The sequence below is a fragment of the Garra rufa genome, chromosome 1 (genome assembly GCF_049309525.1).
Source record: "Garra rufa chromosome 1, GarRuf1.0, whole genome shotgun sequence".
Taxonomy (NCBI): Eukaryota; Metazoa; Chordata; class Actinopteri; order Cypriniformes; family Cyprinidae; genus Garra; species Garra rufa.
This window is the reverse complement of record NC_133361.1, coordinates 5,421,028-5,439,156: the sequence shown is the minus strand read 5'-3', so window position 1 is coordinate 5,439,156 and position 18,129 is coordinate 5,421,028. Positions and strand designations below refer to the sequence as shown.

Sequence of the window (18,129 nt, the reverse complement as noted above, 5' to 3'; positions counted from 1 at the left end):
CAGTTTCTCAGCTCTACTCATAAACAGATCAAAGTAATCATACCTGAAAATAAATGTTCAATAAATGGAGCCGCCCAGAGCAACAGGAGAGGCCTCAGAAAATAAAGAGCACAACAACAGACCGACTCACTCACAGATCCTGAAACAAAACCAGACATTGATCATGAGAATTCACGGATATACATGATATACCATAATAAAACCAGAATAAATTCACGATTCATCGTACCGTGCTGCTTGAAGGTTTGTGAACCCTTCAGAGTTTTCTATATTCCTGCATAAATCTAACTCAAAACATCAAAAGCAGATTTTTAACACTGGATCATTTTTCTTATGAATAAATAAATGACAAAGAAAATATTGTCTCTTGTTTGATTGGGTTCTCTTTGTCTACCCTCAGGACTGTTATGAAAATATGACGATGTTTTGGGTCACATTCATGCAGAAATATAGAAATCGTTCAAGCAGCATACACTTTGAAATGTCTGCATTGATTAAATGCGGTCTGATCGCAGTTCAACAAACACAATCTGACTAAACTAATCATGCAAGCAATTTAATACGTTTCACATTTTACTGAACACATTGAATAATCATTCACAGTTCATTGGTGGATTTAGTGACCTTTATAAAACGGTTAGTTCCATTCCTCAATTCTGATTGGTCAGCAGCTGTGTCGTATTCATGATATGGTACTGCTATGACCGCTTCACTCAACGGTTTTGTGTATCATTGAACCCCCTTAGCGACCACCCCTAGCAACGTAAACACAGCTTTAGCAGTTAGGGACTACTTTTTACAGCGGAAGGCAGTTAATGTTTTTACTTTATGAAAATGTACAACCTAATATATATATAAATTAATATATATTTTGATATTAATATTTTTATTGTGTTGTAACCGTTTTATAAAAGCAATAAGGTACTTGAGGCCTTGCAGTATCGTGAATAAATCACTGCTGAAGGGGCCTCTCGTACCTTATTGCTTAAGTAGATCCTCCTTTAGCAGCAAAACCTCCACCAAACATGTCCCGTAGCTGCTTATTTCCTATAGCATCTCTTCTACTACATCAGTTTCAGGTGGATTAGATTTATTAGGCTTTTCTGTCAAAATCGTTCTATGATAGATCAGTGCTCCAAACACCATTATCGCAATTTCTTACTTCCTATCGTCCACTGTGTTTATCATTTTTGTTTTATAGAAAACCTTATAGTATCCATATAATGCTCCATTCCCTTCCTAAAAAAAAAAAAAAAACAATCAAAGGATAACTTACATTTATGAACATTAAATATTGCATGAAAAAAAAAAAGATTTATCAGACATGACTGTGCTTTTCTTTGCTGTTCTACTAGGAATAAATAATACAATACATATTTCCATAACAAAACTAAATTATTACATATTGCACTGCCAGTCTAAAGTTCAGGCACACTTGCCCGTAGTGTATGTCCATAACAAAAGAAAATGATTATGAATATTTTGTAAAAAAATGTAATAAAAATCACAGACATTTTGCTAAAATAGTTTTAAATATCAGATATAAATTTGACCAAATAATCTTTAGCTCAAGTTAACTCTTGTGTATAATTTAGAATGATATGTCCTTAACTTTATTTGTAAATACAGTAGACATTAATATTGATTAGGCATTAACCAAACCTTTTTTTTTTTTGTCAATTGATTTCAATATGAATCAACATACATGTCTTGTTAAAATAAAGCTGTTTTAGTACTTTTGTGTGATGTTTATTCTCAAGTCTGGAGAGATTTTGTGAGATTTCACGTGTTCACAGCCGGGACTCTGGTGGGAAATCTGTTGAAGTGTGGTGTGCTGTCTTTGTCAGATCGTGTTTATCCATGTCTTCAATCATAGGTTTGCTGAGTTTGATTAAAGTTGGAGCTAAACTCTGCAGGAAAGTCGATGTCGAGTTGCAACAGACATGAGCGGTTAATAAAAAAATTCTGGGCAGTTTTCTTCCTTACCACTAGGGGCGCATTGTGTTTTAGGTTTCCTTAAGTAAAGCCATGTGGGTACAGTGTTGCCAACTTAGCAATTTTGTTGCTAGATTTAGCAACTTTTCATACTACCCTAGCAACTTTTTTTTCAAAAAGCACCTAGCAACAAATTTAGCAATTTTTAACATTCATTTGGCTACTTTTAGCAATTTTTAAAAAGTGACTCAAATCAAAAGAGCAGTGGCTGCAGGCTTTACTCAGTAGAGTGTGGGGGTGGGGCTACATAAGGTCTAAATAGCCAGGCACAGCTGCCGCAGCAAAATTTGTTGGCTGAGTGCAACAGCAGTAGCACACATTTCACATTTTAAGTGAATTAATTAAGAGTAACCACAGTTAAAATTTAGTTAGCTTTAGTAGCTGCTCATTAATTTTTAACTGAACATGTCTCAATCGAAATTGTACAGCCAGAAATACAGAAAACAGTGGGAGTCTGTACCTGAATTTAAAGGATGGCTGAGATGGCCAGTCAATTTGAGAAAACATTAATTATTTTGTATACTACATAAAGATGCAGTTTTGAGTTTTTGTTAATAAGAACCTATTTATTGTGCATCTGGATGTAATGTTTTAATATAATATAATACACAGCGCCTCATAGAGTAGAGACATGACAGGCTTACGCTTGTCAGATACTACGTGATGACGTCACTGATATGCAAATTGGTGTGTGACGTCATCTGGCAACATTTAGCTACTTTTCGGGCAGGCTTTAGCTACTTTTCATTGGAAATAGTTGGCAACACTGTGTGGGTAGAGGAAGTTAGCAATAACTAGCAGCTGTAGCAGCATGGGTCACCTGCTAAACATTAGTGATGGGCACTTTCGAATCACTGCTTTATGAAGCTTTGAAACGTTTGTGAATCAATTGATTTGAAACATGCATCAAACTGCCAAAGTCAGGTTTTTATTTATTATTATTCTTCTTATTATTATCATTATTTATTAAAGCTTAAACAACAGATACAAAAGTGCAAAGGGGAGATACACACACAAAATAAAATCAATAAAAAGTGCACACTATACATTTACATTGCCTCTTAAAAGTTTGGGATCTGTAAGATTTCTAAGATTTGAACAGATTTTTTTTTTTACTCTTATGATCAAAGTTTCATTTATTTGACCAAAAAAACAGAAAAAAAGTACTATTATTGCAATTTAAAATAACGTTTTTATATATATAATTTAAAATAAAATGTATTTCTGTGATGCAAAGCTGAATTCTCATCAGCTGTTAGTCTTCGGTGTCACATGATCCTTCAGATATACTGATTTATTTCATTGCATTTACATTTAGTTATTCACATTTTATCCAAAGCAACTTACAAATGAGGACAAAGGGAATTCAAATCAACAAAACAGCAATGATATGAAAGTGCTTAATGTAATGATATGCAACGCCTAACGAAGAAAGTTATTTTTTTTATTTTTTTTTTTGTCAATTGTATAACAAATAAAAAGAATACAGATATAACAGAAAAATTATAGAGAACACTAGTGTTACTTCTTTTTTTTAAGAAGTTAGAAAATGAATAGGAGAGCGTCGGGCACAAACTATAACGCAGGGTTAGTTGTTACTAGTTACTAGTTGACACAGCAACACTATACCGAGAAAACATGCGTGTCAAAAGCCTTTTAAAGATATCGCTGAATATTTATTTTACTGTAGTAAAAGAAAACTTCTAGCCGAAGTAAATTTTTCATCTCAGTTTTTAGTATTTACTTAAAATGAGAGAAATCTGCTATTAAAATAAAAAATGTTCCCTTTGTCCAAATGGTATGAGACTTTGTAAATCAGTCAACACTATCTTGATAAAAAATTCAATTGGAATGATATCTTGATTTTACGTTAGTGTGAAGAAAATACTCACGTTCGTGGACAACAAAATGCAATTTTGTAATAAAATAATAGTTAAAAAAAATATTTTCCTGTTTATTAATGTTTTTACTCCTCATTTGTGCAGTTTTTGGAGGACTTATGATATTTTATAAATATATATAAATTAGTAAATAAATATTTTTATAGGTTTTTATGCAAAAACAGCTTTTTTTTGTAAAATTCACTTTCATCTAAAACCCACATGTCTAACTTTCATTCATGGGGATAAAATGGATAATTTAAATTTCATATTTGCCCATCTTTTGGAAAATCCAGTTTTAAACGTTAAAAAAAAAAAAAAAAAAAAAAAAAAAAAAAATTACCAGTAGGTGGCTGCAGAGCTCCACTATATGCTTTTTGCTATTTGACCACCTGAAAGATATCTTTTCACAAGTTTTTCAGTTGAGTTCATATCTACATATCATGAAACACACAGGACTACATTTGGAGACCATAAAAACGGCTCTCTTATAATTTGTCAAATAAAAATAAAAAGATGTTGTTGTTGCATTCTTATGTTCATGTTGTGTACTGCTACTCAATTTTGGTTTTGTTTCATTACAAAAAATGCTTAACTTTGACAAAAAGTATTTTTTATTGTTAGAATTGTGATTTCATAATATGTAGATATGTACTCAACTGAAAAAAAAGATATCTTGTTGTTGGTCAAACAGCAATTAGTTAATAGTAGTGCTCTGCAGCCATCTAGTGGTTATATTTTTTTTACTTTTAAAACTGCATTTAAAAAAAAAAAAAAATGGGCAAAAATCTTACACTAAACCATATCAAATTATCCATGTTATGAATGAAAGTTTAAAATGTGGGTATTTTATAAAGTGAATTTTACATAAAAAGCTGTTTTTGCATATAAAACTATTAACAATATATATTTATCTAATAATTTATATATATTTAAAAAAATAGCATAAATCCTATGAAAACTGCACAAATGTGAAGTAAAAACATTAATAAACAGGATGGTTTTTTTATCCATTATTTTGTAACAAACTAGAGACCCCAAAGACCATGAGTGTGATTCCAAAACAAAGCCCGCATGAGGGTTAACCTTCAATCAGGGCGGACTGGCCAATGGGAGAACTGGGGGAATTCCGGTGGTCTGGCAACCAATTTGGCCTGCTTCCCTCCAATTTTTATTATTATTATTTTTAAAATATTGTTGTTGTTTTTGTTTTCGTTTCCTGCCGAATGTACTAAAGTGGTTTCGGAATTCGCCATTCAATAATAAAACTCTAATAAATCATGAATCGGGTAGTCACATCTGCCAAAAGGACACGAGAATCAAGAGTGGAAGTGCCCAGGTGGAGCAGAGAGACAAAACTGTCTTGTTTAGGACTAAAAGTGCAGGTCAGTTGCATCTGTAAATAGACTATTGTAGTTGTGTCTTTGTTTATCTAAGCATTAAACTGCTGGCAAACGTTAGCAGTTAGCAGTCAATTAACATAATTACAATTATAAAGCACTGGAATTTAGCAGACACATTTTCCCATCGTTTTAAAACAGGAGCTAAGGCTTACAACATAACCCTTTTGAAAATTAGCTGTGGTTTTACTCAACATAAAACCAAAAACCATGGTTACTATTGTTAGGCTAATCCATTGTAACCACAAATTAACACTGGTTTTGCTACACTATACAGTTTCACCATGGTATGTTTTGTAAAACTCCAAAAAACTACATTTACCATAGGCCTAATAATACCACGGTTAATTTTCCTTAGGGCCAAACATGACCCATGATAATACAAAAACATGTTCAGTTTTAAGATGTGAGATGTAGCTAATATTGTACTAATTTTTACATTAAGGCAAGTTAAAACAATAACACATGGTCCTAATGTAGTACTTAAATTTTTCAAAAATAAATGTTGGCCTTTACTAAGTGCAATCAAATTACAATGAGGTGGTTGTTTTGCAACAAGTTTTATAAAAAAAAAATATTGTTGTCTGTGGTTTAAAACTTTGGTGTGGATGAGTGAGAGATTCCCGGCCTGAAATTTTGTCCCAGTCTGCCGCTGCCTCCAATCTATTGTTTATCAGTTTATTAATGCTTGACAAACCAGCAGAAGACACTAACCAGTATTATACTCCAGTGGCGCAGATGGGGAACGTTGTAACACTGTGTGTCAATATGCCCCGCTGTTATTCAACTGTGCTATTCTCTGACACTAGCGATGACATTTGCACCATTTAGTTGTACTGTCTGTGGGTGTAGAGACCATTCGCCTGCTGGAACATTGTTCCTGGACAGTCTGTCTGGCCCTATGTTTAGAAGCCCCGGCACATGCGCTGCTTTCAGCGAGCGCAGGTTGCGCTGAGCCCATACCAGGAGGCGTTCTGCAAGTCTGTATAGGTTTTTGGACCTGAGACCGCCCTGGCGATTTATATAGGAAACCACTGACATGTTGTCCGAGCGGACTAATACATGGTTTCCTTTTATTTGGGGACAGAAGCGCATCAGCGCGTTCTGTACTGCCAACATTTCGAGGCAGTTGATATGCAGGAGCTTTTCCCGTTCTGACCACTGGCCAAAAGACGGTCTGCCCTCGAGCAGAGCCCCCCATCCCGAGGTGGACGCGTCCGTAGACACCACTTTTATTCTCGAGGAAGTCCCCAGGCTTACACCTAACTGGTACCAGTCGATTGCTCTCCACGGATTCAGGGCTGTGACACATTACTGATTGACCGTGATACGAAGCCGACCGGGCGCCCACGCTTGACGCGGGACGCGCGCTTTCAGCCAGAACTGCAGTGGGCGCATACATAGCAGACCCAGCTGCAGAACTAGGGATGCTCATTTCGGTTAATTTTCCTGACCGACAACCGCTGCTCGTTATCCGAACATTAACCGTTAACTGATAAAATTAGAATAATAATAATTTAAAATAAAAATAGAATGCACGAGTATCTGTGATGATACATTAAAAATACAAGCAAATGTTTTATTTTAACGTGCAAACAGCAGCATACAGACTCAGAGCAACAACAAAAGCTGTATTGACATATACTTAAATTATCACGCATCAGCAGCGGTTCTGAGAACAGAGAAAATCTGAATGAAAAAAAAAAAAAGAATAATATAAATAGGCCTACACTAAATATGTATAAATTAAATAACTACCTAATTAAGATGACAAAACTAAAACACACTGAATCCTTTTATGCGCTTTGAAGAACTGCACCGGTCTTATTCTTCTCGTCGGACATAAAAATATATAGCAGGCCAGCCAATACCTCAGTGTGCCTAGTTTTTAACATGTCCACATGCTGTACGGATAGGCAGGACCGCTGCCTGTTAACTTTTAGATCCGCGAAAAAAACACCATCACAAAAACCCTTTCAAATTGCGGTTCGGGACTTCCATCCACTGTCATATGCGTGAGGAGAAGCGCGTGTTTTACAGCGTTCAGCAATAGCCAATCACAGACATGTATGTTGATTTGATTATCACTGTGGCCAATCAGAGGAGGCTATGTTACAATCCACTCACCAACCAAAGTGCCGGTTTCAGTTTTGCTGACTTCTACACTTTCGCGAACTCTCTTATTAAAACAAAGTGTTGGCATTATATAAATAAGAGATTAATTGTGCAGTCTAAAGGTTATTTTATTACTTTTTAATAACTTTATGAGATTGCGATGAACTACTCTAGGATGAGTGATAGCTTTCCAGTGATTGTAACGGGAGCGCCTATTGCGCACTTTCTAGACTATAATTCATTCAGAATTTGAATACATTCACTCACGGATTCACTCTCTGATAACCCAATAACGCCACTTGCCATTGAGTTGCATATACTACATCAGTTTACTAAGTAAAGGTGAAGCGAAATATGTCTGTACAGCCACACTGCACGTGTCGACATGCGCGCGTGAGTAAACAGATAACTTACAAATAGCATTATTTCTTTCACCATGCAGCAAACGTAAAAAAAAAAAAAAAAAAAAAAGAATAGAAAAAAAACCTTTTAAACCGTTTAACTGATAGTAATAATCGGTTAAAATTCTTACTGTCGGTTAACGGTTAAACGGTCAATATGAGCATCCCTATGCAGAACTGATGACGCTGAGGCCATGAGACCCAGCATTTTCTGAAATGTTTTGAGCGGGACAGACGCGCCGCAGCGGAACGAGCCCGCTGTGCACTGAATGTCTGCTGCGCGCTGTGGTGACAGCCGCGCTATCATTGACAGCGAGTCCAATTCTGTGCCCAGGAAGGAAGTTTTCTGACTGGGGGACAGTGAGCTCTTCGCCCAATTGACTCTGAGACCCAAATTCTCGAGGTGATCAAGTAACATGGTCGTATGCTGTACAAGCACTGAGCGAGACTGCGCTAGAATCAGCCAATCGTCCAAATAGTTCAGTATGCGCACGCCTTTCAGTCTGAGAGGAACGAGCGCTGAGTCCATGCACTTCATAATGTACGGGGTGCCTGGGACAAACCGAACGGCAGGACTGTGTACTGATATGCCTGGCCCTCGAAGGCGAGTCTCAAAAATCGCCTGTGACGTGACGCTATCTGTATTTGAAAATACGCGTCTTTCAGATCCACTGACACGAACCAGTCTCCTTGGCGAACTTGCGCGAGGATTTTTCTGGTCGTGAGCATCCTGAACCGACGCTTCACCAACGCTTTGTTCAGTTGCCTTAGATCTAATATGGGTCTGTGACCCCCGTCTTTTTTCGGTACCAGGAAATATCTGCTGTACAGCCCCCCTTCGCTTTGAGCTTGAGAAAGGGGCTCTATGACCCCTTTGCTCAATAGTTTCGCCACTTCGGCTCGAAGCAGGTGTGCTGCTTCTGTCTGCATTGTGGTCTCGACGCGCGCTGTATAGCGGCGCGGGCGTCGGTGAAACTGTAGCGAATAGCCTCCTTTTATAATGTCCAGCACCCATTTCGAGACCCCTGGAAGCTTTTCCAATGCGTTTGCATGAATAGCTAGAGGCTGAATACGAAGCACGCTCCGTTCTTTCATTAACGGAGTGGTTTCGGTATGCTGTGGCACCAGAGACGTGCTCGTGACATTCGGGGCGTGGGGCACGCTGATAGCGGGAACTATTATGTCTGTGTGTGTATGTGGTTGTGTGGCAACAGGCACATTTAACACACTGCAAACACCGTTCGCCTGCATACACGTTAGTTTCGTTTGTACAGAAACCTTTTGACGTGCATAATGTGATGTCTGTGGGCACTGTTAAGTGGACACGTTTACCACATGTGAAGCGCAATCGATCTGAGCCGATTTTATGTTCGCAGGGTCTGTATGACAGGTTGTGCTTGTGTGTAGAAATGAGCACTGGAGGAGTGGGCATTTTTGACTACACGTGAAACACCATCGGCCGTGGCCGGGACTCCAGAAAATACACTCTATTGGGGGTTTATCTGGGTAGCCGTGAAAACAACCTTTGTGTGCAGGCAAGCGGGCGACAGAACCGGCTTGTTGGCTGCAGCAAACACTGGAACAGTCACATTTAACACACTCCAAACATCGTTCGCTTGCATGGAGCGAATGCACGCTGATTTCATGCAAAACGTGCTCGTGATATTTGAGGCATGGGGCACGCTGATAGCGGGAACTATTATGTCTGTGTGTGGATGTGGCTGTGGGGCAGCGGGCACATTTAACACACTCCAAACAACGTTCGCCTGCGTAGAGCGAATGCACTTTTGGTTTCGTTTTCACAGAAACCGTTTGACGTGCATAATGTGGTGTCTGTGGCCACTGTGAAGCGGGCATATTTACCACGTGTGAAGCGCAATCGATCTGAGTCGATTTTATGTGCGCTGTGCTTGTGTGTAGAGATGAGCACTGGTTAGTGGGCATTCTTACACGTGAAACACCATCGGCCGTGGCCGGTTGTGAAGCGCAATCGATCTGTGTCGATTTTATGTGCGCTGTGCTTGTGTGTAGAGATGAGCACTGCTAGTGAGCATTCTTACACGTGAAACACCATCGGCCGTGGCCGGTTGTGAAGCGCAATCGATCTGTGTCGATTTTATGTGCGCTGTGCTTGTGTGTAGAGATGAGCACTGCTAGTGGGCATTCTTACACGTGAAACACCATCGGCCGTGGCCGGTTGTGAAGCGCAATCGATCTGTGTCGATTTTATGTGCGCTGTGCTTGTGTGTAGAGATGAGCACTGGTTAGTGGGCATTCTTACACGTGAAACACCATCGGCCGTGGCCGGTTGTGAAGCGCAATCGATCTGTGTCGATTTTATGTGCGCTGTGCTTGTGTGTAACGTTAGAGATGAGCACTGGTTAGTGGGCATTCTTACGACACATGAAACACCATCGGCCGTGGCCGGGACACCAGACAATACACTTTATTGGGGTTTATCTGTGTAGCCGTGGGAACGACTTTTGTGTGCAGGCAAACGGGCGACGGAGCCGGTTTGTTGGCTGCAGAAAACACTGGAACAGTCACATTTCCTGGAACTGGACGAGCGAATAACTTTGGTGGGGGTCCGGCAACAGCGGGACTCGTACACCGTCGTTTTCCCAGTTGTGCTAGGACGATTTCGGAGGCTCAGGTTTCAACTCAATCCTGGGCCGCGGGCCGCGTCTGGCGGGGCGGCGGCCAGACGAGAAAAACGTCAGAAAGCGTTAACCACGGGTGCCTCTCAGCAACGGTGAGAGACCATGTTACGCAGCGCTGACGCGGCTAGGCGGCGGCGAAAGCGCGGCGAAGCAGGTTTGACGTCTGACGGCAAGCTTTAGAGGGGAGGGCCGACTTAGCACGCCGTCCAGCGGAGGGCAGACATAAGTGGGCTGCTATCGCCTCTTCTGAGCAGCATGCGCGTTCCCGCTTTGGCGGGAAACGGAAATCAGAATCAGTAACCTCTTCCTCCTTCATGGCCCCCCTCGTCAGCGGCGTCGATGGAAGCGGTGGCAGACAGCGGCCGCTTTACGTCTGGAACAGAGGCTGACGAGGTCGATGAAGCAGGCGGGCGAACCGGCGAGCTTTGTCGGCTGGGGGAAGTGTCCGGGGCCCGCTGGGCACGGCGCTTTTTACAGCGCTACACCGCGGCGGGCGGGGGAGCAGTCTCAGTGAAGAAGGCAAGGCAAGTCCTCAGAGTCACCATTGGCATCTGCACGAGCCGTATGAAGGCATCTTTAAAAAGACGCTTTGCTCTTTTTAGAGAAACAGTGTGTATCGCAGCGGCGACACACACTGTAGATTATAAAGGATATAGGCGCCGGAAAGCGCAGCAGGAAGGCACGGAAGGCGGCGTGGCCAGCAGCTTCGGTGGCTCGTCCCGCTGAGATGCTTGCAGTCGACGGCGGCTTCTCCGGCTCCAGCGATGCGTGTGCTTCGCTTGAAGGATGAAAAATCAGATAATAGCTGCCTACGAGCGATCTTTATAGGTCTAGACCACGCCCTTTTAGGCGGGAAGCTACGAAAAGGGCGCGAAGCGACGCAAAGGGCGCGAAATGCCCCCATTGGATCTGGCGTCGCGTCAGGCCTCGCTCTAATAGGCTGCTGCAGTTGCCGCAGAGCAGCCAATAGGCGCGCAAGCTGTTTCGCCTATGTCTGTATGCTGCTGAATAGCGCGTGCTTTACATTATTTCAAAATTAAGGATAATTTTTGGCTTCAATATCTCGCAGAAAAGGATTTTCCCCTAGCGTAAGATACTTCTTACACAGTACTCGTTCCCTCTCGTAAGAGAACTTCACCACCAAAATAACCAAATATCATTGGCCCACTGTGAACACCAAAAATATACATCAAAGGCAACTGAGTGAGATTATTAAAAGAAAACAAAATCAAAATTAAATTAAAATGATTCATAAACTAAAACAAGGCCTTCTGTTTGACATTTTCTCTTTAAAGAAACAATAGAAAGTGACATAAATGACTAACTGTAAAGCAGGTGTCACTACAGCGCTTCAAAACAAAATCTAAATCATTTTGCAAAGCAACTGGTACAGTCGATTCAAAGTTTCGAAAAGCTTTTTTGTTGTTTGTTTGTTTGTTTGTTTCCATTTAAAAGTGTATATTGCTGATGTTTTTTTGCAGAGATATTACATGCATGTATGGCCTATGTTTGAACTGGTGCTAAGAGTTTAGGATCAAGAATCAAACTGTTGAACAGGGTCATATTTATAAATTCAACTATTATTTTCTCTTGTAGACCATATTATCTTATCTTATTCAGGCCAGTTCTAATAAAAAAAATGGCATGCGTTTTGCATGATCCTTCTTATTTTGATAAAATATTTAGCATTTTGCAGATTTTGACTATAACAGTAGGCATAGTGTAATTTTCAGATTAATTAATATACTGTAATTATTAGAAAAACTTACCTTCAGAAGCGCCCCAGAAGACAAAAGCAAAGAACATGATCATGTTTGGACAGACGACTAGAAGCAGATGAAGATGGAGAGTTGAATCTAGAGGTAGAAAATGGAAAATAACGTAAGATTAATTAAATGAGCAAGTTAAGTTTGAATTGGATATTTAATAACATTTACATTTATTAATTTAGTAGATTCTCTTCACCAAAGCAACTTACAAATGAGGAATGCGACAAAGCCATTCACTCTTTTTCAATTGTTAATTATTAAAAGCCCCAAAAATGAACTTTAATGCAGCCAAAGAGAATATTCTGTCTACATCTGTCAACATTTCAGTGGCATTTGCAAAGACAAACACACACAGACAGACACACGTGTTTCTACAGCTATCTTTGTGAGAACATTAATTGATATAATGCAATCCCTAGCCCTTTACCCTAACCTTAACAATAACAACTAAGTGCTTAACCTTAACCCTAAACTTAACCTTAATTCTAACCTTAATCTTAAAACCAAGACTTAACTCTCAAACAGCCCTTTAAAGGGGCATCAGAAAGTGAAGACCAGCAAAGGTCTTTTACTGTCTTTGTCCTCAAACTGGTTCTCATAAAGATAGTTTTGCAAGTAAAAACACACACACAAACTCAGGGAGAAACTGAAACAGAGAGACAAGGTTATACAGTCATAGACAGAAGTATTGGCAGTGACATAAATTTTGTGTTTTGCAAAGTTTGCTGCTTCAGCATTTGTAGATTATTTTTCTACATGTTTTCTACATTTCTATGGTATACTGGAAAACAATGATAAGCAAGCTTTAAGGCTTTTATTGGCAAAAACCTTCAATGTATGCAACCAATCAATATTGATTGTGTTGAGCCTTCTTTTTCATAATTCACTCTAGCAAAGCTGGATTTCAGCTTCTGGGCTGAATCCTGACTGATGACGAGATTCATTCTTGCCTTATCTGGTGCTCCGAGTTGATCACAGTATGTGAACTTCTGCTTATATGCTCGCCTTTTGAAGATTTGACCACAGGTTTTCTATGGGAATAAGATTCGGGAAGTTGATTGGCCATAGACACAAATTCAATGTAATGAACTTTGAGGGACTTCATTATCATTGATGCCTTGTGACATGATGCTCTGTCATACTAAATCATCTCCAAAGTGCTCCTTAATTGTTGGGAAAAGTTGCACTCGCTGAATGGTTTGATACTGTTTGTTATTGATGGCAGAATTGTAAGACAAAGAGAAACCCCACATGTGGATGGTCTCAGGATGTCTCAGTAGCCGCATTTCCATTACCCTTTAAGGTCCCACTTTACATTAGGTGACCTTAACAACTATGTACTTAAATTTAAATTAATCATTTGTTACAATGTACTTATTGTATACATACATGTTTTTACATTGTACTTATATATTTTTAAAACCTGATATGTAATTACATTTGTAATTAATTTCTGTAATTACCACTGTTGACCCATCCCTTACACCCTAACTCACCCTTAAACATACCCAAACCACCAAACCTGTCCCTAACCTTACCCATATCCCACCTTAATAGAAGCAAAGATGTATTGCAATGCAATATGACCACATTAAGTACATTGTACTTATTTTTTGATGTAAGTACATGTAGTTAAGGCCACCTAATATAAATTGTGACCCCCTTTAAATTTAACAAATTAAAATTGCGAATTAAAAATGGAAACGTCAATTGTGCAAAAACTTAAATATAAAAATAAAAATAATAATAATATGCTCACATGATTTTCAGGTCAAATTCGATTAAATATAGCCATTATCCCACAAAAATCCATTGCTATGACTTATCGCGCAAAAAAAAAAAAAAAAAAAAAAATACATAAGTTAATGGATACACTATGATTTCGCAATACATTTTATTCAACATTTGTAAAAAACGCATCAACTGTTGGCACAACAAAGGACTCCTGTTAGCGTTCACCTTTTCTTCACCGGACAATTAATTTCCCAGATGTCCCAAACAGTTAGAAGGGGGAGTCTTTAGAGAAAATAACTTTGCTCCAGTCTTCTGCTGTTCAATCCTTGTTCTTGCTGCAAAATATCAGTCTGTTCTTGATGTTTTCCTGGATTGAAGTTGCCCTTCTTGACACCAAGCTGTTGTCCAAATGTTTTTGCAGTACTGTGCCTGCAAATGCACTTGCCAACTCCTCAACATCTTCATGGCAATGGAGCATCTCTCAGTGAAGATCTTGATGATCTGGCAAATGATCACTTCAAAAGCAATATTCTTTGCAGCAATTTCCTTGCATGGAGGCCATTTTGATGCAAAGTGATGAAGCCTGGATGTCTTTCTTTGGAGTTAACCATTGTTAGCACAGAAAAATTGGAAGCAGTTCTTCTCTCCTTAGCAATCTCTCTTATAATCCAATCAGAACTAGCACATCAGACTAGCGCTCGTTCACACTTTCCTGTGTGCTGATGATGTGATTTGTAAAATAATGTTAGCTGGTTATTCTGGGCTGGAGCCAAAAACAGTGAACTGGGTTTTTGTGATAAAATAATAATTTTTTGGCCAATGATTTTTTTTTTGTTATTTGTTTAAAATGCATCTGATCACTTGACACAATAACCTAGAAACAACATGAATCAACAGCACAACAAACCTTGTGAAACACATAATTTATGTCACTGCCGATTCTTTTGATTATCATCATATGTTGACTTACCCAGTAGTCTTGGTACCAAACGTGTCTCAGCTGAACACTCAGATCTCTGTTTATTGTAAACTTTACATGTATATTTTCCTTCATCTTCAGCTCTCAGTTTGTCCAGACGGAGGGAAAAGTTTCCATGCTGAGTCTCTTCAGTAAATAAATGAGCTCTTTCCTGATAATCCTGGTGCTGGCCCTCTGTTTGACTCTCACCATCTTGAAACAGATGAACCAGAGTGTCTTTTCTTCTCCATTCCACCTTCAGGTCATTTGATGGCAAATTTTTGGGACCAAAACAGGGCAAAACCACTGAAGATCCCAGTGGAGCAACCAGAGGAGCAGAGGAAACTTTTGCTGTTTAAAAAACAAACAAAAAAAATACATAATACATTTTGTCCACAATGTGACTTTCTTTAAAGCAAAAGGAAAGTGAATGTTTTTTTTGTTTTTTTTTTAACATAAAGATGCAGTATTGAGAGGCAAAATAAAAATACTGCATTTCTGCATCATGTACCCATTTTTTTAGTTATCATGTCAACTGAATTAGTTTGAAAACTCAATTATTAAAAAAATATAACAAAATAAGAACATTTTTATACATCTCCCTAAGCTTTTGTTGTCATCAGAAAACTCACAGAGCAGAAGTGTGATCCAGATGCATCAGGGGTAATTTTATGTACATTTTAGTGGCAACAGTAACAGAAATTATCATTAAACAATTCCAGATTAGATATTCAGGTCAAATGTTTGAGAATAAACTGAGAACAACACTCACATAACAGTACGGAAACCTTAAGAGGCCATAATCATATACACACTACCAAAAGTTGAACGTTTTTGTAAGATTTGTAAAGAAATCACCAAGACTGCATTCATTTGATCCAAAATACTGCAAAAGCAGTACAATTTATTTTTTTGTTACTATTTAAAATAACTGTTTTCTATTTTAATACATTTTAAATAGTAATTATTCCTGTGATTTCAAAGCTAAATTTGTAGCATCATTACGCATTACTTAAGAATTATTTCAAAGATCCTGGATAATTATGATCAAATACCTTCACTGTAAAATGTAAATCTCTTACAGTTTTCTGCTAGAATTGTATCACACTTGCATGAACTAATGCATTAATAGGCATCACTGCATCAGCAACTACACAGTTAACATATTTTAAATAAAGTAACATCATTACCAGCTTCACTCATTACAAACCACGGGTGTGTTTCCCAAAAGCATGGTTAGCTCACTATGGTTGTTAGCTCCATTGAGCTCTATTTGTAATGACAGAACTTGCAACCATAGTTCCATTCTGGAAACACACCCCAATTTGACTTTCTTTCTTTCATATGTCAATAAGAATTGAGAATTAGCAGAGGTTTAGATGTTGATGTTTTATGTCAAAGTCACAATTATGCTTATTAGTGTTTACTTTATTTGGGCACTTTGGCCCTGAACCTTTTAACTCGGCTTTTTCTCTGTCTGCTGTAAACTGTGTTTATTACACATATTTGGTATGGCAAATGAAGCCAAACAAAGTGAGCAGATGTTTGATCTTTTTATTTTTTTTTTCTAGAGTCCATTAGTTTATAATAATATTTAGTTGTTCCCCCTCAGTCGAGTCACTCCGACATTACATGGGAACTGCCCGAGAGTCCAATCACCTCTGAGCCTTATACAACAGGCCAATGAAAATTGGCGAGTGGAATTTGCATGCCAAGCCACTCCCCCGTACATACGGGTATATAAGATGGCGGCTGCAACACACACATCAGATTCATGCTTCAGAGCCTCTCACATGAGCCGCTGTTGTGTTACAAAGAGATTTCTGCAAAGAGTTCTTCAAGAGTTCTTCTCTCTCTGCTGGTGCTCTGCAAAACCGCTATAAGAAACAACTATAAGAAACTGTTTGGCAGCCGCCAGCGATCCTCCCGCGGGCTGTCGTTCTCACGGCATCAAGCCGCCTGCATTCCAGCGAGCAAGCCCCGTCGAGTGCACAGCCGCCCCGCGGCTTCTCCCTGGGCAGACCGGGAGCTAAAAGAGTCAATTTCTCACGGCCGATTCAGACGTTCTTTTCAGAATGCCTTTTCGGCCGTGCGCTTCAGGATGTGGTAGTTTCCTCTCCTCTGCGGACAGACATGATCTCTGCCTCACATGTTTAGGGTTTGAACATGCTGAGGCGGCGATCATGGATGGTTCATGCCCGCACTGCGAGTGTATGACCATGGCCACGCTGAGGTCCCGCCGCTCGTTCGCGAGCCGGCTCCCCCCGCCTTCCTCCCACGGTAAGTCGTTAAGCCGTCAATGCTTTTCGGCCACCGCGGCGAGGTGCGGAGGGGACCTAAGAGTCACCGTGCGGAACGCACCGCCGGCTGAGAAAGCCCTGCGGTCTTCTGCACCACAGCGTGACCCCGTCGAGTTCCCGCAGCAGTACGCTTCCCCGCCCAGCGGGCTGAGCGTCTCCTTCGGTGCTCCTGCAGACGATGAGATGTCTACCGCAGCATCAGAAGGAGAGTCGGTGGGCGAGGCGGACGCCTCGGTGGCGCGACCCCCTCTCGAGGTGGTCGCTCCATCTGATGCGGACGTCGAGCTCTCGGCTATGCTCCTCCGGGCCGCTAGGGGGATCGTTCTTGAGGTGCCTCCAGCGCCTCCGGAAGATCCCTCTAGGCTGGATGATTGGTTTTTAGGGAGGGCTCCCGCGGCTCTGCCGCGGTCCCCCCCAGTCCCATTTTTCCCGGAAGTGCACGAGGAGCTGACCAAGACCTGGCGGGCCCCCTTTTCATCTTGGGCCCGCCCCAGCTCCTCTCCCCTCGCCACCCTCGATGGCGGGGCGGCCAGGGGGTACGTGGCCATCCCCCAGGTTGAGCGCGCTGTGGCGGTGCATCTCTGCCCACGCGGCGCTGCCACCTGGAGGGATCGCCCGCATCTCCCGTCCAGGGCGTGTGAACGCTCATCTGCACTTGCGGGCCGCGTTTATCACGCTGCTGGGCAGGCCGCTACCACCTTGCACGCCATGGCCACACTCCAAGTCTACCAGGCTCAGGCACTAAAACAACTGCACGAGGGTGGTCCTGACCAGGGGGTTTTGGAAGAAATCCGCGCCACCACCGACTTCGCCCTCTGGGCCACGAAGGTCACGACGCGTTCCCTTGGTCAGGTGATGTCCACGGCTGTGGTCCAGGAGCGACACCTGTGGCTCACTCTGGTCCAGATGGCAGATGT

The 18,129-nt window shown here is 40.6% G+C and overlaps 1 protein-coding gene across 1 annotated transcript in view; it reads right to left on the bottom strand.

The window, feature by feature from the left end:
- The window catches only part of LOC141334223 (uncharacterized), a 93,015-nt gene that overhangs the window by 29,748 nt on the left and 45,138 nt on the right, over nucleotides 1-18,129 (bottom strand). The window contains exons 5-6 of the mRNA XM_073839320.1: nucleotides 12,221-12,307; nucleotides 44-139 (exon numbers count right to left, since the gene is read on the bottom strand). Coding sequence (XP_073695421.1) covers nucleotides 44-139; nucleotides 12,221-12,307 — 183 coding nt within the window. The remainder of the gene's footprint in view (nucleotides 1-43; nucleotides 140-12,220; nucleotides 12,308-18,129) is intronic.